The sequence below is a fragment of the Candoia aspera genome, chromosome 13 (assembly GCF_035149785.1).
Source record: "Candoia aspera isolate rCanAsp1 chromosome 13, rCanAsp1.hap2, whole genome shotgun sequence".
In the NCBI taxonomy this organism is placed as follows: Eukaryota; Metazoa; Chordata; class Lepidosauria; order Squamata; family Boidae; genus Candoia; species Candoia aspera.
In genome coordinates this window covers 3,647,144-3,668,641 of record NC_086165.1, presented here as the reverse complement: position 1 = coordinate 3,668,641, position 21,498 = coordinate 3,647,144, and the positions used below count along the sequence as shown (strand labels likewise).

General features: G+C 47.4%; 1 protein-coding gene across 1 annotated transcript; it reads left to right on the top strand.

Moving 5' to 3' along the window:
• The first annotated feature begins 402 nt into the window (after positions 1-402).
• Positions 403-20,061, top strand: CIB2 (calcium and integrin binding family member 2). The gene is made up of 6 exons (XM_063314001.1): positions 403-1,012; positions 6,115-6,149; positions 9,842-9,953; positions 14,013-14,160; positions 15,406-15,601; positions 19,980-20,061. Exons 1-6 carry the CDS (start codon positions 962-964, stop codon positions 19,999-20,001), a joined length of 564 nt encoding a protein of 187 aa, XP_063170071.1. The 5' UTR covers positions 403-961; the 3' UTR covers positions 20,002-20,061.
• Positions 20,062-21,498: the final 1,437 nt, after the last annotated feature.

Genomic DNA, 21,498 nt, shown 5'->3' with positions numbered 1-21,498 from the left:
TTACAAAAAAGGGGTAATAGGAACAATCTCATGCTTGCGTAGAAATTAAGAACCCACCAACCCTAACCCTAAAAACGTAGAATTGGTTTTTGAAATGGAAGCACATGATCCCCAAACCAGCTAAAGGCATTCCCAGGAATGAAGTCCCAGGTGGTGTTTCCATTGCCTTCCTAAAATTTAACCCCTGAGAGCTGTTTTATGGCAGCCACTTAGAAGCCTTGCCTTTGGGCCAGCGTTTCTCAACCGTGGCCACTTTGAGCTGCCTGGACTTCAACTCCCAGCATGGCTGGCTGGGGAATTCTGGGAGCTGAAGTCCATACATCTTAAAGTGGCCAAGGTTGAGAAGCCCTGGGTTAGATGAAATTGATTCCCAGGGTGGATGTGAATTCAGGTTTCCTACCATGGTCCCTCCCAGCAGCCTCTTCTATTCACATCATCCATAATATGGATAGATAACATCTATTTCGGCCAGTGGCCAGATAAAACAGAATTCTTCTCATCTATGCAATAGCCTATTGATTCGCCGGCTTCTGCAATAAAATAAAATGCTGCCACCGTGTGGCTGGAGACACGCCCGGCAAGATGGAATGAGCAAGAAGGAGCATCTTCTTAGATTTCCCTCGGGGCATTTGAGATCCGAGGCAGCCGAAATGGTTTCTCCAGACCTCGCCGGCGCCTCCTCAGATTTTCTCTCTCCAGCGAAGCCCTCCCGTCTGTTGCCCCCAAGGGACAAACCGGGGAGCGAAAAGAGCATTCTCTGGGTGTGATAGTCCAGTGGGATTTTAACCCCTTTTTCCTTTCGGTCTGGCAGAAACGGCGGCCGCAGATCTTTCGGTGCAGGTGCGAGGTTTTTTCCTGGGTCCGGCCACGTTGCACGCAGGGTCTCGATGCCAGCAGGAGAGAGAGCCCCTAGGCCTTGGCATGGGATGCATCTGCAGGCAGGAAGGAGCCTCCTTCTAAAATGGGGAATAAGCAGACGATATTCACGGATGAGCAACTAGATGCCTATCAGGTGAGTTCGGCTTGCTTCCGTGAGAACGGTGGTGCGTGGGGTCGAGGGGGAACATGGCGCGCTCTTTCAAGCAGATGTGGTCGGAAGCTGGCTGGTATCCTGGGCAGGGCATCCCAGACAGCGTCTCTTTCTTGGGGTGGCCAGTAAAGCTGACCTCTGCGCTTCGATGCCTTTTATAGGAGACCCCCCTGTAATGGGGCGCCTCCATGCTGGCCTTGGGGTCACGCTGTGCTGAGAGGCAGCCTCCCCAGGAAAGCGAGGGAGGACGGTTTGGGGCAGAGGGTCTGCCTCTGAAAGCCGCAGGTCCGTCGGGTCGAATCCTGAAGCCTTGAGATGAAAGGGGTGATGCAGGCGCAAGGCGCTTTGCCAGCTCTTTTCACGACCAAGAGGGAGGCTCGGCTCGGCTCGGCTCGGCTCCTGCGACGCTGAGCTCTGCTTCGGGTACGCACTGAGGTTGTTTTGAACGGCAGGCGGTTTGGGGAGGTGTCCAGATTTCAGCCCAGACCAATTTCAGGAGCGCAGGGAGGGTTCCACCCCCCCACACTTGGCTTACCGCCTCTTACCTTTCGCCGGAGAAGAAATGGGAGGCCAGATCACCTGTCCGAGAAAAAAAGGGGTTCCTTCTGTAAGGGGCAGAAATGGAAGGCTCTGGGCCATTCCTGCAGCTTTTTGGAAAAGATTGTGGCCAACGGTCATTTCATGAAAGTAGAGCCCCATGCAGGATGCTGGTATTCTCAGAAGCGTAATTTCGAAGGGTAGTGTGATTGAGAACAGCGGCTCTTGCACACCAGGAATACACAACAGCCCACCCAGAGAGCCGGCTAGACAGGAAGACCCTTACCTTTCCAAGCTCATTTTTTGGGGTGGGGAGGGTCCATGGCGTTTCCTTGCCATTGTGGACCTTGAGCTCTGCAGTATTTCGCACTTCCTATTTTTGTCTAAATCCAATTCCCTGTCCTGTGCTTCTTGCAAAGAAGAGGAAGATGGGGGGGCAGTCAATTACTGTATTCGTAGAGTGAGTCATCGGCATTTTTTGGCTACTAATGGAACTTCCATATTCAGGGGCAGTTTACCTACAAAGAGTGGGTGTTGGGAAGCAAACTGGGAAATCCTGTGGCTTCACAGAGCTGCAGTTGGGTTTGGATTATTCAGTGGATTGGGGTGGGGGGCACTGTTACATCCTTTGCCCTTGTCTGCTGATTGCCAATCCAGGGAGAGGTGGCTGGTGTAAGCAATCTTAAGGGTGCCCAGAATTACTCCCGAGCTTTGTAGTTCTGCCATAAAGCCCTCCCTGCCTGTGACAGGGAAACTTGGGTGCCAAGTTGGTGCCACAGAATGCCACTTCTCAAAATGATACGCCAACCTGCCAAAGCAGAAACCTGCAGGATCATTTTGCACATGCCTCAACTGTATAATTCTGCTCGACTGGCCCTCCCAAGCATCAGAATTGCCTGTGGTCTTCCTTTGCTGATCCTCAGGAGCTCCCAAGTCCCAGAATCTGTCCATTCCCATCATCAGAGGTCCAGCAGAAGCCAGTGGATGGGTATCGCCTCTCCCACCAGCTGGTGCACAGCCCAACATCAAATAGGAGCCTAGTTTTCAACCCAAAGAAAGAGGCTGGGGTGAGATGGCCTGTGGGGATAGGAGGGGTTACCATCTGAGGTTCTCTTTATTGGACGACTTAGTTCTCCTGTTCCAGCCAGTAAAATGAAAACCAAAAAGGACCACTGCCATGGCAAACTTCTGCATAATTACCTTCCATGTCTTCCTTTTGCCCACGACCCTTTGGAGGCTTTCGAAGAGAGGAGAAATTTGTGTGGATTTGGTTCTTTCTCAAAGGTTCAGAAAAGGCTGAAAAACATCAGTGCAACTTAGAGAATTCAGCGCCCATGTTAAAACTCAAAATTTTAAAGTGAAGCAGCCTCCACAGCTATGGGTAAATTTAGGGAAAAGTTGCAACAGCATGGGTTTTTAAAAAGCAAATGGTGAGTTGGTGCCCTCCAGAGGTTTTGGAGTACAGTTCCCATAATCCAGGCTAGGGCTGGTGAGCAAGCAACTCTGCCCTGTAACATTTTGTTGCAGCACTTGATTGAAGAAATGAGGTTTTGGATTTCTTGACTTTTGATGCATTCCCAACAACACCCTTAACTAACTCTGGTAAGATCTAGCAAGCAGATGCATTTGTACAACTGGCCAAGGCTGATTCATATTAGCCTTGGTGAAGTTAATTTGTGGGTCAGACTAGATGATCTCAGATACATTCCACTCATACACTGTTTTTATTCTAAGCCAGAAAATAATTTAATTTGATAACCACAGTAAGTATGTTGTGGGCACATTATGAAATAGGGAGAACCCATAAGCTAAACCTTCAGTCCAGTGTTTCTCAACCTTGGCAACTTTAAGATGACTGGACTTCAACTCCCAGAATTCCCCAGCCAGCGTGCTGGCTGGGGAATTCTGGGAGTTGAAGTCCAGGCATCTTAAAGTTGTCAAGGTTGAGAAACACTGTTTCAGTCTATCAAAACCCCATGTATAGCCCCTTATCTTTGCAAATTCAGTGAGACAGAAGGGCAGTAGAATTATTTTAGATATATGGCACTTAACCTGCATGATGTCATCAGACGTTACTCTCTAATAAAGGGCATCACGTCAGACTCAGTGAAACTTCACACAGAGATCGCTAAAGAAAAAAAGGGGCCAATGTAAGAATCAAGGATGGATCTTACTTAATGGTTATTTTGATCCAGTGGAAAGAAGAAGGGAATAGATGCTCATTGCTGAAAATGAAATGTGTCTTCGAAGGAGCTGTTCTGCAGAGAAGCAGGATTAAATGTGGCTAACTTTAATTTTTCCCAGAAGCATCCATTCTGTTTCCCCGAACTGTCAAACCCTTAGTGGATAATTCACTTTTTAAGTCTCGCGTTGGGCCTTTCCAGCAGATCTATACAAAGCGAAGGCCCTCCTGCAAAAAATGCAGAGCTTGATCGGGTAAAGGCTGAGCAGAGGCATTTGCAAATCGCAAGAAATGTGGCTAATTTTAATTCTGAGGAAGCTTTTCTGCCCTTCTGCCAACCGTTGGCTTATTTCTCTTTCCCTGTGTGTTTCGATAACGGTCATGATTTTGCTCCAAGCCGGGCTGGCTTGAAAGCAAACCAAAGACCAAGGCAATTTCCTGTAGAACAGGTCGATCCAAAGCCATTAGCTTACAATAATTGGATTGTTTAATACCTTTCCAAGGGGAAAGTGGCTAAAAGTGAGCATCCACGTGCAGGACAGTATAGGCTGCTGAATACGATGCCCCCCTTCACTTTTGGCTTAGGAATGCTCATTCAGCTAATGATTCCTGGAAACAGGATGCTGGGCAAGAGAACGTGGTTTTTCTGCTGTTCTTGGCTTGCTCAAAAGTTTGGATTACCTTCCAGTCCCCGGCCTCATACTTCGTTTTCTTGTTAAGTAACAGCCTTGGCTGCCTATCCAGGCTGATATGGTTACATGAGAGAAAGCTTGGGGGGGGGGGGCTAACCCACTTCTCTTTGTTACCTGTGCCACCCTTTCACGGAGAGTCACCTCTGTGAATGCGCCACCCTGCCAAAGTAAGCCTGTTCAGGGAGGGATACCCACTTAAGTCTGCTGTTTGTGCCCACCTCGACAATGGAGGATTGTTGAGAAACCGTCCTCTTGTGTCCCTGTAACCTTATTCGGCCACCCAATGTATCCTGGAGGGAGAGTGGTGCCCATCAGCCCCTTCGTAGGTGGGGAAGGGAACTATCTTAATAATTGATGCTCAAGAAGCCTTTTCGCAATCTGGAATGTCTGTGCTCCGTGGTAGCCTGTGGCTACTGTTCCTAATGCTAACACCACATTTTTTTAAAAAAGGGCTAGCATACAGTCACAACAGCTTTTCCCAAATAGGTTCATTGGGTTACAGATGCCACCAGACAGGGATGGGAATTGTAGTTCAATGCAGAATGTGACTTATTAGGAAGATTTGCTCCCAAATCAGTGCCCACGTGGACTGGAATTGTCACCATCCAATATAAGACAGATGACAACTTAATGGGGCTTTTTTTGGTGGTGATCACCCATTTGTGGAACTTGCCTGAAGCTAATACCGTTTTGTTTCCAGTGCCCTGGAATGACTGAATGCTTGTATGTGTAAGGTGTGATATGTGTGTGTGCACATGTGTCTGTCTCTTTATTTATGCATATGCAAATACTCACACATATGCATTACTCCAGCCTTTAAACATTTAAATTATTTAAAATCCCACAGCAGGGCAGTCTTTTTATAAGGCTAACATACGGAGTTCAAAAAGGCTGCAGATTAATAGTCTTGAAGGCAAAGGTCAGGATTTGCCTCTGATTTCCCATTTCTATACCCAGCTGGTTATATTTTAGGGCAGTGTTTCTCAGCCTTAGCAACTTTAAGATGTGTGGACTTCAACTCCCAGAATTCTGGGAGTTGAAGTCCACGCATCTTAAAGTTGCCAAGGTTGAGAAACACAGCTTCAGGGAAAAGATACACCACTTTGGTTCAGGCCCAATTCTCTGGAGGTGGTAACAGTGTCTGAGCCCTGAGGGCCAAGCGGGCTAAGGGCTCATTCTATGTCAAGGGGTGGATGACTCACATCTAGGAAGCCTCCCATCACAGGCAGATCTATGATCCTCCTCTGTCAGTTTAAAATGTGTTGCCTGTGTTTAGGAAGACAGGAGCCCAATCTCTTCTAACACTGAACCAGGATGGTCAGAAAAAGAAGAGGTCTTCCCCTCTGCAGAAAAAGGAAGAAGTCTTCCCCTCTGCAGAAAAGGAAGAGGTCTTCCCCTCTGCAGAAAAGGAAGAGGTCTTCCCCTCTGCAGAAAAGGAAGCGGTCTTCCCCTCCGCAGAAAAGGAAGAGGTCTTCCCCTCTGCAGAAAAAGGAAGAGGTCTTCCCCTCTGCAGAAAAGGAAGAGGTCTTCCCCTCCGCAGAAAAGGAAGAGGTCTTCCCCTCTGCAGGAAAGGAAGAGGTCTTCCCCTCCACAGAAAAGGAAGAGGTCTCCTCCTCTGCAGGTCCTCTGCAATGGCAAAGCTCATTTTCCCTTCTCCTTCTGTTCTCATACAGGATTGCACCTTCTTCACACGAAAGGAGATCCTTCGGTAAGCAGAATATCCACCTTGTCCCACCCTTCAGGTTTGTCCAGGAAGGGCCAGATGTTGCTCAAGTCATTCCTGGGGGAAGGAATTAGAGAAGCTTATATATCTTGAATGTAAAGGGCACAGGTGACTCTTCCAGATGTGAACAGCAAATGAGAGGGTGCTGCTTCTGAGCTCTCATGTGTCTCTCCTCCAAGGTCTGAGAAATTCACACCCCTGAGTGGTTGGCAGCATCAGCAAACCACCTGGGACAGGCCCATTCATAAAAACAAGGCAACTACTATCCCAACAATCCAATCCCCCCCCCCCCCCGTTCCTTTGATTTCAGCTGAAACTGACTGCTGTGCCTTATGCAAACTTTCTTGACTGTCCTTCAACCAAATTTAGACAGGTCATTTATTCAAATCCTGGCTTAATTTACCCAAATTCCCCTGCTAGGGAAAGAGGCAAGATTTTAGGAAAGGAGCAGATTCTGTACATGGAATTTCCCAGGTCTAACGCAGAGGCTGCTGAGCCATACCTGGTGCATAGACCAACGTTTGCCCCATGAGACCAGGTTCACTGCTCTACGCTCAGTGACTTCCTTTATTTCACCATTTCCCCAACTGGTCACTGTTGTTTTGGTGACTTCCCTTGCTCCTCCAGTCAGCTTCTTTATTTATTTGCTTTTGCTTCCCTTACACACCCAATTCTTTTTTTTAAAAAAAAGGGCTGCCTGCTCCAAACACTAATCTGTACAAGTTAGAGAGCAGTTTTCATGTTGAGAAGGAAAAGAAATGGTGTCTACGACAATTCCCATTTCAGTACAAGAAACTGTCAGCGATCTTTCAACCGACCATACTTTCTATCATATTTATGCCTCTGGTAAATACCATGCAGCACTGTCCCAAACTCCAATTCCCCTGCAAAAATTATGCTGCTGCTCATAGTGAAGCTATCTTTTTGGTGTTCTGACTCGGTAGAAAAGTATACAATCCCCCGTCTTAATGAACCAAAGCTATTTCTTGTATTTTTTTCTGCTGAGACAATCATTATCCTCAATACTCCTCGAAAACCCTAATCGCAGCTCGAAGCTAACAATCCATTCTTATTTATTTAAATTCATGGGACACCGCTTTGCTAACATGCTGCCCAGGGTAGGCTCTGCTTACGAATCTGATGCCTTTTTTTTTTTTTTAAACCACAGCAGAGATGTCCCTGCTGTGTTCAATGTACCTGAAAGGTAAAATAAAAGAGGATAATAATTTATGCTGGTCCAGCCAAGGCTGCAGGACTTAGAGTCCTTTCCAAGGGGGATACTTGTAGGAGAACAAAATGTGTCGCTCAGGCAGCAGAGGGTAGAATAGGGGAATCAAGCCAATGCTTTCCCAGGTTTTTCAGAAGAGTTCATTGACGCTGTGCCGTGCTTGCTCTTCTGTAAACATGAAAACCAACCTCCCCTGCTTTTCGGCAATTCCTTATTTGTACCTAGCTCAAATGCAGGACCCATCTGCCACTCCTTCTGAAACGATGCGGTGTTGGCCAGAGCCTCAGCGTCTCCATGGATTGGCAGAGAGAATCAAACAGAGGAGGGACAACTTGAGTGCACGCAATGTCCTAAAACAGTGTTGCTCAACCTTGGCCGCTTTCAGCTGCGTGGACTTCAACTCCCAGAATTCCCCAGCCAGCCTTGCTGGCTGGGGAATTCTGGGAGTTGAAGTCCACGCAGCTGAAAGCGGCCAAGGTTGAGCAACACTGTCCTAAAACATGGAGGCTGTTAGCAGAGCCAAATAGCTGTCTTCACATACAATCAATGCCCAAAGAACTCAGCCCAGGGGTGAGTGCAAAAGGGGGTGGTCCAAAAAGTCAAGATGGCAGTCAGGATGGGCCTATCGAAGCGCCATCTTGACTTTGTCAATTGTATCTTGCAGACTCCTCAACCCAGCGGTATTTTAGCTTCGCCTAGTGTGTTGGGCGAACCCAGCCAATGTCGATATTTGTATGTGTAGAACAAGGGGGAGTCCCCGGATGAGAGTACTTAAGAGGGGGTAATCCAAAGCCAGACCCTCTTTTGTGGATCCCTGTCACCCTCCCCTTTGAGTCCACAGCTGAAATTTGGTAGAAATTTCCCAGCGGGCGGTGCTATGATGTCCCACCAAGTTTTGAGCAGGAAGAACAAACGAAAAGGACTTAAAGCAGCAAGAAAAGAGTGGGTGGTGTATGGGGAGGCTCCATTCCCAAACAGTAAAAAATGGCCCCAAAGTGAGCTTTATATCACTGCTTTTCAGCCATCATCATCATCATCCCTAGCCATTAAGTTGCCCACCCGTGACTTTATCACTCATGTGGATCTAAGTATCCCTCCTCTTTTTCCCCTGACCGAGTACCCCCTTGGTGGTACGTTCCCATCCTTCGTGGCTCCCCCGCAATCCTCATTCAAACCATTTTTTGGCCCCCCATTGTTTATCGCTCTGAGATAACCTGAGAAGGGTTTTCCCCAACTCCCCTTTTTATTCTGCCCCTTCTTCAGAAACTCGAAGCCTCCTCCCTTGTGATTCTGTCCCCCCCCATCCTTCCCCAAAGCCCTTCATGCCACCTGTGAAGTCTGAAGGCCTCCCCCAGCCCGTCGTCTTCGCGGACATCATCATCTGGCACGCCTTGTTTCAATGCCAATCTGCAGAAAACCATAAGGGGGTGGTGGGGCGATTCACGCTCCCCTCTAGGATCCAAAGAGAAAACTAACAGAATCTGATATTTCATTAGCGATGCCCCAAGAGTCCTGGCAGGGGATGGAGAGAAAAAAACAGGCTTTCCCAAGATGGTTAGCCAACATATGCCCGCCAAGCCTAACTAATTATGGTTAACATTAATCAGGGGTTTCCACAGGGAGGGGGTCCATAACATCAAGATGGCAGCCACTACCATGCGATCGAAGCTGTTGCGCACGTAAAAAGAGGATGGGGCTTCGGTCGCATGGCGGTGGTCGCCATCTTGATGTTATGGACCCCCTCCCTGCGGATACCCATGACCCAGATCAAGCTTGGAGGTTGTGCAGCTCCCTGCCTGACCTGTTAAGTGTGAACACAGTCTCTGAGGGGCTTCACGCCTAGCAGAAAGCCATAATTGGACTTGTTCATGGGGCGCAAACACAGCTCAGCGCATCCTGGCAAGCAAACCGTCCTGTATGGCTTAGTGAACGCCTTGCCCAGTGGCATTTCTGCAAGAAAATGTGGCGGGAACAAACGATGGGGCAATGTCCAGGCATCGCTGCTGTCGAGCTGCCAAGGGCTTGGCAGGGACCCAAGGGACGGGCCTTCTGGTTCACTGTGTGTGCGCTCAGTCAAGCACCACCCGCCAGCGCATCACGAGGAGGAAGGGCCTGGAGAAGAAAACATTCACCTGCTTCTTCCTGCTTTCTGGCCAAAACTTTGCCCCCTGCTCCATTCCCCTTCTTGGAAAAGCAGCAGCTCTGCTGGTTTCACACTCTGGTTTGTGGCTCCATCCAGAAGGGAGCCAGGAAGGACCCCATCCCTTGGCTTGCCAAGGTTGAGAAACACTGCCCTCAAAGTTCTCAAAGTTCTGCTGCCAGATTTCCACAGGGTGGCCAGAAGGAGCCAAATCCAGCTCAGGGCTGTCTGGTGACCCGCCTCAAAGCTGGGAATGAAGCCTTAACCCTACCGTCTTCTTGGTCCGTAGCTGTGTCTGCTTGCTTACAGGTTGCACGGCCGCTATCACGAACTGGCCCCAAACATGGTTCCCATGGATTATACCAAGAATCCAGATGTGAAGCTCCCTCTGCAGCTCATTGAAAACATGCCAGAGCTAAAGGTATATCACAGTGCGAGATCAACATAACCATTTTTTTTTGCCATTTCCCAGCAGCCCAAGACCATAAAATCTTTGGGGGTGGGAGGTGGGGGAGGCCAAATTTGGCTGTGAAAGCCCAGCATCTTGGTTTAAAGATGTAAGATTCTTCTGACAGGACTTCGTCATTGAGAGGGGTGAAGAATTATGTGTTCTTAAACATCTGCATGGATAACTTCCTGTAGGGATGGTTGTTGTCGTGGTTTACTGATAAGCCCAAATTCTTCCTTTCCCTGTCTTTGCAAAGCATATTCTGATGGGGACAGACCATGAGGATTTGCATGAATAGATTTAGTTTAAACCAGCCTTTTGCAACCTTCTGACCCTGGAGGAACCCTTGAACTATTTTTCAGGCCTCAGGGAACCCCTGCACATTCAGGCTCCAATATAGGCCAGAGGTTACAAAATTATTACATTCGTTTCATGGGTAGGTCTGTAGGTATGCCTTAACAGTGTTCTTAAACTGAAAATAAAGAATGGGAAGTTGCCTGAACTGGAAATAATTTTTAAAATAAATCGTGATCTCCCAGGAAACCCCTTGTGACTCTCGCTGAACCCTAGGGTGCCACGGAGCCCTGGTTGAGAAACCCTGGTCTAGACCATTTGTCCTAAATTGATGGCTTTATTGCACGGCAAGAACGGTTGCATATCTGTTTTTCAGTGGAGTATCTACTTTGGGCTAACTGAATTATTTTTTGTTAGTCTTTTTAGACTCTTTTGCTTCTGGGATACTCCTGTTTCACTTTTGCCCTTCTCCCCCATACTGGCTGCCCTTGCGCAAGCTGACCATGCTGTTGGCCATCTCCAGCACCTTCCATCCAGCCACGCTGCTTGGAGGCTTTGACCTGTTCCTAACCCTAAGGGGGATTAGTTTACGCTATATCTATAGCCTTGTAACTTCATATATTCGCAGAGGGATCAACAACAGGGAACAGGAGACCAGAATGTAAATTCTTGGATTGGATTGGCCTAAAAAGCAGAAGAGTTAATGTCATTGCTGATGTATTCTAGAAAACACACAGGGGGAAAACAATATAATCTCTTGCCTTTGGGGCGAGTTGAGGATCAGCTGATATAGAAGTGATGTCAACATGGCATTGAACTGGTGTGCGTGTGTGTGTGTGTGTGTAAAGGGGGGTGTAATGGAATGTGTAAATTTCTTGCTCTGCTGCTGATTTGCAGAGTGGATATGGCATCTCGTGTGTGTGTATCTACAGTATACCCAGAGGCAAGAGAAAATAAATACTGTGGATAATTAACCTGCAGAATTCATCCCCCCCAAGACATAGCCGTGGCCACTAACTTGGATGCCTTCAAAAGGGGAATGGATATATTGGTGGAAGACAGATGCATCAGTGAAGTCACAGCTCTGCGTGCAGGTTGGGGCACACATCTGTTGCTTGTGAATGTCCCAAAGGCCAGTGGCTTGGCCATTATGAGAAACCAAGGTGGGCCTATGTTGGGCCAAAGAACATCTTGAAGATATGAACTAGCAAATTATAAACAGATGCACCATATACAACTAAAGAAAAGGGAGAACAAGGTATTCAAACAATAAATAGTTAAAAGGGACAATTGATGGGGCAGTATTTCTCAACCCTGGCTGCTTGAAGAGGTATGGACTTCAACTCCCGGGATTCTGGGAATTCTGGGAGTCGAAGCCCACACCTCTTCAAGCGGCCAAGGTTGCGCCACACTGTGATGGGGTCTAAAGAATAGAATAGTGGTGGGAGGTCTTGATCAAGCTGGTTTTTCCTATTGGGGTCACTGTACCAGTAGGGGCTTCCCTGTGGAAGGAAGCAGGCGCATCTGCAGGCTACAATCAAAAAAAGATGGCTGTCATGGTGTAATTGAAGCGATGCGTGTAAAAATCAAGCAGAGTTTTGAGGGCACCATCATGGCTGCCACCTTGATGTTTTGATCCTAACCTGAAGGCACTCCTGAGGCTGGATGTCTTCCTCAGGACCTTCTTGCAAGTCTGGTGAAGACAGGAGTTCCCTCTTTGCTTGATCATCACCTCTGGGAAGCTTTGTGAGAGTTCAGGATTGAAGTAGGACCCCGGACAGCTCCCAGTGGAGTGGCCCAGCCCAGTTTGGCTACAGGCAGCCCTCGCTTAACCACCACAATTGGGACCGGAATTTTGGTCACTAAGCAATGTGGTTGTTAAGTGAATCCAACCCGATTTTACGACCATTTTTGCGGTGGTTTTTCAGTGAATCACCATGGTCATTAAGCAAATCACATGGTCATTAACTGAACCATGTGTTCGTTAAGCAAAACACTGTTCCCTATTGATTTTGCTTATCGGAAGCTGGCTGGGAAGGTTGAAAATGGCGATCACATGACTGTGGGGACTCTGTGATGGTTGTAACTGCGAGGAACGGCTGCAAGTAACTTTTTCCAGTGCTGTCATAACTCTGAATGGTCACTAAACAAATGGTTGTTAAGTGAGGACTGCCTGTAGTTCATTCTGCTCTCTAGTGCTAATTAAAGGTGCCTTGCCTATTTGAACAACTCTTGGCTCCAACAGTGTTTGGGAAACAAATAAGACTAATTCATAACAGATTCCCAGAGTGTTTTCTGTTGCGAAAACCAGCCCTCCATGCAGCACAATCACACACACACACACAAACCCACTGACGATCTCCGACTCTGGAAGCTTTGGGGGAAAAAGTTGCATGTCCCTTCCTGATGAAATGGTGGCTGGTTTTATTTTCCAGATTGCCCCTTGATTAAAATGGGAGAGGGTCTCCCGGGGTTAAATGAAATGGGTCCAAAGATGGCTTGTGGCCTGCGGGGTCTGCCTTCCCAGCAGAAATGCACAGGAATTCTTGGCCATTGCCTGCTTCCGAAAGAATTGAATTGGTCGTTCTGCAAACTGCCATCGCAGTAACTGGATCCAGTGGTAATGCAGTCTGTTGTAAGAGACACCGATCAGCAGCAGTGGAGAAGCCCAGAAGTGGGACAGACTGCTTGAGCATCTCAGATGTTACATCTTCGTGCAGATAATGCGTTCGGCTTTCTCCCACGTCCTTATCTGGTGATGTGGGGGGGAAAGATACAGTGTCTGCACTTCACCATAGAAAGCCATTCCCATGCTTTGCTCCTGTCTGGGTTGCACCGTGTGAATCTGTCCAGTTTTATCCCACTTCTCCTTTGTCCAGACTTAATGTCATCCCATTGGTGCAGTTACTTTTAAAGACTGCATGAAAATTCGTCCACCTTTTATTTATATGTGTGTCTGTGTGTGTGTGTGTCCTACTAATGGAACATTTTTGTAAGGACTTTTTCAAGTATTTGCATTTCCGACACACAGTTTTCCCTGGTGCAATATATTCTGTGCGCTGTTCTTTAAGACATGGGTTTGTGTGTTTATTCACAAAATGCTTTGCAAAATCTGGAAAAGAATGGAGGTTGGTGCAAAAACCACCAGGAACCGAAATGATCTTTAGATGGATGCAGAGTTATAACCACAATGGCATCATATTGGTTAGGAGTGCTAAGGGCTGAAGCTCTGGCATATTTGAAGGGATCAAAGGCTGCCCACTCTTATAGGTCCATAAACAATGTTAAATTCTTGCATTTTAGTACGTTCTTAAAATTATTTTTATTAGGGCTGTGAATGGTTTAAAAATGATTCAGAAGAACTGCTTTGGAAAGTACATGACAAAAGCCCAGTGCCTTTTTAAAGCCACTGCTTCATTTTACTGGCCTCTGAGCAAATTAGGGAAAAAAAGAGGCAGCTGCTTTAATGAGTCTTGTTAAAGGCACATTTGCTTTCTTGAATCAACTCATTTAAGCAGCTACATCTTTTTGGTTTCTTGAATCACCTCATTTAAGCAGCCACATCTTTTTTCCAGACTCATGCAGAAGCCTAAAAAAAGACATGGCTGTTTCCAAGATGCTCACCTTTCTGTGCCTTCTAAATAATGTCTTCTGAATAACATTTGAAGCGTGGGCACCCCTGATTTCTATGATTTTGTTTTTAAATGGAGGGAACTAACAAGTTGCATCTTTCTGCAGGAAAACCCTTTCAGGGAGAGAATTGTCCACTCTTTTTCAGAGGACCCCGAGGGAAGCCTCAGCTTTAACGACTTCGTTGACATGTTTTCTGTCCTTAGTGAAACGGCTCCCCGGGAGCTAAAAGCGATCTATGCCTTTAAGATTTATGGTAAGGAGTGGAATAATAACAGGTTAGAACGCGGTCTAGTATCTTTATGATAAGCAGCTAAAAATTCTCAGCAACGGTGGAGAGAAACGTCTCTGTTGGATGCGTGGTGACCCCGTGAAGGTGGAACTTCTCCGTCCAGTCCTCCTAATGGAGCAAGTGGAAATCCTTCTGCCTTCATTATCTCTCGTAGCCGCCAGTCTGGCCACTTGCCCTCTCCCAAAACTCCATCAGCGAAGCCTTCCCTCAATGTCAATTTAAGCTTTAATATCTGCTTTCAACTTTTGTTCTGCCATTTCGGGAAGTGTACCCGGTCCGAAAACTTTAAAAAAGGAAGGATCTGATTTATTTCCTTCATGGCCGGAAGACCAGTTGGGTGCCAGACCTTTTCCCAATTAATCTGCCTTGACAGATTTACCATCCATTACCCAACCTGCTAAGTATCATTCTGCCAGTTTCTAATTAAATAGAGCTGATGGTAATCTTGCTTATTGGGCTGAGCACAATAAAACAAATGTTCATTGTGGCCTTTTAATCACCACCCTATTATATGTGTGGTGGATTCATGATCGAACTTCAGAGGTAGGAGAGAAGGGAAAACACACCTTCTGCAGCTGTTTGGTAGATTCCAACAGGGAGAAATGGAAAGGGCTTGGTGGGGCTGGTTGAACTTTAGACATCTAAGCCACATGAAATAAATAAATACAGGGAATCCTCACTTAACAACCACAATTAGGACCAGAATTTTGGTTGCCAAGCAAAGCAGTCACTAAGTGAATCAGACTCACTTTGCAACCTTTTTGCAGTGGTCGTTAAGTGAATCACGTGGTTCCCCATTGATTTTGCTTGCCAGAAGCCAGCTAGGAAGGTCGAAAATGGTGATCACATGACCATGGGACGCTGCAACAGTTGTAAATGCGAACCAGTTGCCAAGTGCCTGAATCGTGATCATGTGACTTTGGGGACACTGCGACAGTCATAAGTGTGAGGACCGGCTGCAAGTTGTTTTTCAGCACCGTTGTAAGTCCGAACCCTATCAAACTTACTGAGAGCTTGAAAAACATCAACCAGCGTTTGGCAGGGTAGAAAAATTCTATCCCAGTCTCCTTGTTACTGGGCAGATACGTAGGAAGTGACTCCATATCCCGTCGGCCGTGGTGCCGGGCGGGAACCGTAATCCCAGCCAAGATGGTGGCAGAGGAGAGACCTCCTGACAGCCCCGTCCCTTTCCTGTCTTTGCCTGCCTAGATTTTAATACCGACAACTTTATTTGCAAATCTGACCTGGAGCAAACTCTGAACAAGTTGACAAAGGAGGAGCTGACGGAGGAGGAAGTCAGCCTGGTGTGCGAGAAGGTCATCGAGGAAGCCGATGTGGATGGCGATGGGAAGCTTGGATTTTCCGACTTCGAAAACGTGATTTCCAAAGCTCCAGATTTTCTCAGGTAGAAGCCCTGCGGGGGGTGGGGGCGGGGGCAGGGCGGGGCGTGCCCACCATCTCTCAAGCCTCCCTGGCATGGTGGGAGGAGGGCAGCGCTAAGGTTAGAGGTTGTCTGCAGTCAGATGGGGAGGGGGAAGGAGATTCGGCCAGGCTTGGAAAACCTGGGTCCCTCAAAGTTCATTTTTCTCCTCTGGGAACTGAGAGCAGCATCTTCCCGGCCCAACCAAGGATCGCTAACTGGCGCCCTTTCCTCCATGATGTTTCTTTCATGGATGGAATGCAGGATAAGACCCAGAGCTGTAGCCCAGCCTTCCAGTTGCCGTCACTGAATTGTGCGCCCCCTTTTTAAACCTTTCATGAATTTAGGACACCCGGGGAATCTACCCTGCCATTCGAGTGTCCTTTGTCTCTTGCTGGTAACTGAAGGAGCAGACCCATGTTGGTACTGCAACAGAATATTGCAGCACGGAGCTCGACCTTTGAACGGGCTGGTGCCATTTCCTTCCTGTGTCTCATGTCCAGGCTCTCTGGGTCACTGATTAGGTGATTTCTCCATCTTTTGACCCTGGAGGAGCCCTTGAAATATTTTTCAGGCCTTGGGGAACCCCTGCACATTCAGGCTCAAAGATAGGCCAGAAGTTACAAAATGATTATATTTGTTTCCTGGGTAGGCCTGTATAGATGCACTAACAAGGTTCTTAAACTAAAAATAAAGGATGAAACTTGCCTCTTTAATGTGAAGTTGCCTGAATTTGAATTTTTTTAAAAAAATAAATAAATTGTGATCTCCCAGGGAACCCCTAGTGACCTCTCGCAGAACCTAAGGGTGCCACGGAATCCTGGTTGAGAAACCCTGGATTAGGGTTAGTTTCTAAAGCTGTGCAGCATTTCTATGATCCTCGAAACTGTCCCAGCCCTATGCATAAGGGAAGACCACTTGAATCCCCAAAGCTATGATGCTTCCCATCCTGATCATAAATAGAGGAAATGAGACCAAGGAGACGGGAAAGTGCAGGATTTTGTACCTGTTCCAGGAGTTACTGAGCCTGCATCCTATTAAAACCCAATAAACAGTGATCATTATGGAACGGAAGAGGAAGATTGTGGCTATTGCTGCAACCAATTTTGGCGTCTCTCTGTTTTAAACTCCCTTTTATAATTGATTTCATTTTATTGTTAAATACTAACTAATCTCACCACCAGGAAAACCAGAAGCTTAGCGGCAGGATGAATTTCAGCCCCCCTCCCTCCCCTGCCCCCCGTGAAAGCCATAACAATGATCTAAGTCACTCCACCTTTTTCATATAGACATGTACATGCACACAGATATACAAAAACAGTTGTGTATATGGTTATGGGACCCTACACACAAATATACCATGCACATGCGTGTCAAAAGAGGGACATGCTACGAATGAGGGTTCTTGCCTGTGTGATTGCCTGAGATGCTAGATTTCAGATGCAGGGATGTTTTGGGAAGCGGCAACACTGCATAGCCCTGGGAAGCTCCCCACCCCAGCAACTGCTGTAGTGTGATATAAGGGAGCTCCAGGTGGTACCCCATCCAAAAATTAACCTGGTTCAATCCTGCTTAGCTCCTAAGCCCCAACTGTATCAGCCAGGACTGTAATTATTCATCACCGCTGGCTTGTAATTATCTGTATTTAGACTGCTAGCCATCTAGGGTATCCCCCCCTCCGCCCAGGCGGAGAAAAACAAAATATACAGGAAAATAATAAATCATACACTTGGACCTGCTGGTGGAGGGGCATCCACAGGGTGGGGTCCCCAAAGTCAAGAGGGTGGTGGTCGAACCCGCCCATTTTTTATAGGCACACATAATGGGCGGAGCTCGACTGCAGCATCACAGCCACCCTCTTGATTTTGGGGACCCCTCCCTGCGGACACCCCTGTGCCCAGGCTGTGCAAAATTGGCTGGGCGGCTTCAGGATGACAACGCCGAGGCTGTGCGTTGGTGGTTGGTGCCAAAGATCAGAAACGAGAAGAACAGAAATCCCCAGGGATTCATTTGTCGCAGAAAAGAGGACAAGCCGGCACCAGAGAAAATCTTGCTTTTTGAGTGACTCTCGGTGCTTCTGTATAATCTTACATTCCCTGTAACCCACGCAGCTCCAGCAAATGGAGTTTGGGCTGCCTTACCTGCCCTGCCTGCATCTCCTTTTTCTTCGCGTTTTCGGGGGCACATTTTAAGGTAGCCACGCTTCTCCACGCCCACTTGCCAAATCGCTTCGGACCAACTAAACTCTCAGCCAGGTCTACCTCGTAGGGTCGGTGTTGGGAGCCTCAAGAACCTAGAAAGGAGAGAACCTTGAGATCTGGTTTAGTCTGCATCTGGAATAATAATATTCTTTTTTGAAAGGGTCCCGATGCATCCAACTGGCGTGTTATAATCTAAGAAGCTTTCTTCCCTGAGCACAAGGTTGGATTCAGCGACCTCCCTCTCAGATTCTAAGAGTCTGTGATGCCTCCTGATCACATCACCCTCACAACAACCCTGTGAGGTAGATCAGAGAGTATGGTTATTTGAACACAGCCCCTCTTGTGTCCAACATTTCCCCCACTGTTCTCCCCTGGCTCCCTGCCCCCACATCTCTGCTTTGCATCCCTTGCAAGCTTCTTTCCCATCGTATTGTGCAAATCCCCAGCAAAACACCTTTAAAACACATTAAACGGAGTTTCAGCCAGGGACGTCCGCAAGGTATGTTGAAAAGAAAAGTCAGAACAAGTCATGATGGTGTGATCGAAGCTTCACTTGATTTTTAACAGTAGATCCACGTGCACGTGAAAAAACAGGTGGAGCTACAGTTATGCCGCTGTGGTGGCCATTTTAACATTTCAAAACTTTATTTAATGACTGGGGGGTCTTTGGAGAAGTTTTGGATCCTGTTCTTTTCAAAAGGAATTACCCATTGGCTCTACCCTTGTGGATTTTGCATCCCACCCCATCGGGCTTCCTGGCCTCCCAGCCAGGCCTGTAGTTGCAGAATAAAGAAACTGCTGTGCCAAGCCATCCGCTGCTGGCAGGGATATCGAAATGCAAAGAAAATCCCCTTCTAATTTCCATTCCTGGTTTGGAAGGAAATGGATATCGGAAAGGAACTTTTGCGAGAGCCTCTAGCACCCCACTGATCTGCTCGGTTGGGTCCGGAGGAATGATTTCCACTAAATCTCCAAAGCCCAAACGCCCAGGTGATAGCAGAGGCACTGACTGATTCTGAAAAAGTGATCCCTATGGGATCGTTTCGCTTTTAAAAAATGTGATCGTTTTGAGGCGCTGGATATTTTAATGGAACCATTAGCGCTCCCAGCTGGCAGTAGCTAAGTGTTCTGTTCTACAAGACTGGGCACGTTTTCACAGGAAATTGTTTTATAAATCATTGTGGAAGTTGAAACTTTCCTTAGCACACACACACACACACATGCACAGATCTGTAGGATAAGGGAGCCTCAAAAGACATAGGTTCACCCAACGTATTTAATAAAGTTGGTTGGAGAAGCTGTATTGGCACAGTCTGCTGACTCTGCTTAGCACTAAATGTCAGGAGAGTGGTTCAGCGCGTTGTGTCAGTCCGGACAACGGGTTCGTTAAATAGCTTTATGATTCAACGCAGTGTGCAAAACCCGGCAGTCGGTTATTCGGTAACCAGGTTCGGCCTGTGGCGGGGTGGCAACGGTGGTGGGACTCTGTGGCCGTGGCTGGTCATCGTGGCATCGTATTACGCAAGCTTGATTCTTGCAACAGGCTGGGTTGCCCTAGAAATCTCGTGGCTGCAAACACAGGTGAAGTGAGCGACGCTCGAGGAATTTGACAGGCTGGGATTGGAAAGGTGCTTCAAGACAGGCATGAATGTCTTCAGCCAAATGCGCCTAGCAGTGATTTAGGGACTGGTGGGGCAGACCCATCGACCGTCTGCTCCGGACTCAGTTCCCTGCGCCTCTGGGTAGAAAACCCTGGAAATGTTTGACAGGAAAGATTCCTTGACTCAATCAGAACTAGGCTGAGCAGGCCATTCAGTGATGCCAGAAGTTCTGTTTCTGCTCTCATATTGTTTTGTTGCTCCTCCCTCCCTCCCTCCCTCCCTCCCTCTTTTCTCCCTGTTTCCTTCCTCCCTTCCTCTTCCTGTTTCCTTCCTGTTTCCTCCCCCTCTCTCTCTCCCTCCCTTGTTCCTCCCTCCCTCCCTCCTTCCGGTTTCCTCCCTCCCTTCCCTATTTCTCCCTTTGTCTTCCTCCCTCCCTCCCTCCCTCATTCCTTCTTGTTCCCTCCCTCCCTCCGTCCCTCCCTCCCTCCCTATTTCTCCCTTTGTCTTCCTGCCTCGTTCCTTCTTGTTTCCTCCCTTCCTCCCTTCCTTCCTTCTTTGCAGCACCTTCCACATACGAATCTGAAGGCGGCGTCGGGGCTGAGCCACCGGAAGCGAATTTGACCCCTGCCTTTCGAGCCTCGGGCCTTGCTGATGTGTTTCTTGCTTTCTCCCCCCCTCCTGAACACTGCAGCAAAGGGCTCACAGAATCCTGGGCCAGCAGAGAAGGACTATTTTTCAAGATCTTTGGCGTATCCTTGGATTATTACTGTTTTTTTTTTAAACCATCACAATGGGCCAGTCACATTGTGGGAAATAAATTGCTGGACTGTTATTTTTTTAACTGGACAACCGAGTCGTCCGTGGGGCTCCCTGTAAATTTTATACTTGAAAAGCTTTGATAATTGGCCCTCCAAGCAAAAAGAAGACAAAATCCAAAGGGTGATTTCAGAGAGATGCCGAGTCTCCCGAAATGACTGGCTAAAACGAAGCACCGGAAGTCAGTGGAGAGCACGGTTACCTGGTGTTAAATCAGGCTGCAACCGGCGGGATGTGTTTGGCAGAAGACTGCCCGTGCCCAGAATGTGTCATGACATGGACTTAGGTGCTTCCTCAACCTGTGCTGGGTGACGGCTTCCCTCCTTAACGAAACTTGAAACATTTCCTCTTCATCCTCTGCCTCCCAAAGACATTTTGCATTAGCAAACCAATTCTTCTCCAAATGGAGACAACACATGCCGTTGGCATTTATGCTTACTCTCATATCCTGATTTGATTATGCTGACAGATTGCAAAAAATAAATTAAAAAATAAAAAATAAAATAACAGAATGAAGCAAAACGAAGGACGAAAACAAAGGGAAAATGAAAACAACTTAGAACTACGCAGACGCACCCCCCAGGGAGGGTGGAGAACCATGCAATCTTCCTCGTTGGATGCATGACACAGATTTCTCCTTCAGTATCTTTCCTCTGAAACCAGCGGCATTTCGTATTTCCTTTCCGTCCAACCTTGGCTAATAAACTAGGCATGATGACAATCATATCTGTACCACCACTGTTCTCACACAATCTCTTGAAAGGGCTTCGGTACATACTGTGTGGCTTCTGTAAATTACCCACTATTAAAGCATCTGCTGGTTTTATTGATGTTTGATGGATTTTTGTTTGCCTTTGAAAATAAGGCTCTGCTGGTGGTGGTGGTGGTGATTCACAGATTTTTGGCCCAGAAGAAACCATGCTTGGAGGGGAGCGAAGAAGATAGTACAGGTAGTCCTTGCTTAACAACCATTCATTTAGTGATGGTTCAGACTTACAGCGGTGCTGAAAAAACTGACTTATGACTGGTCTTCACACTTACAACTGTCACAGCGTCCCCACAGTCATGTGATCATGATTTGGGCACTTGGCAACTGGTTCGCATTTATGACCATCGCAGCGTCCTGTGGTCATGTGGTCGCCATTTTCAACCTTCCCAGCCAGCTTCTGGCAAGCAAAATCAATGGGGAATCATGTGATTCACTTAACAACCATTTGGTCTACTTAACGACCGTGGTGATTCGCTTAACAGCGGCCACAAAAAA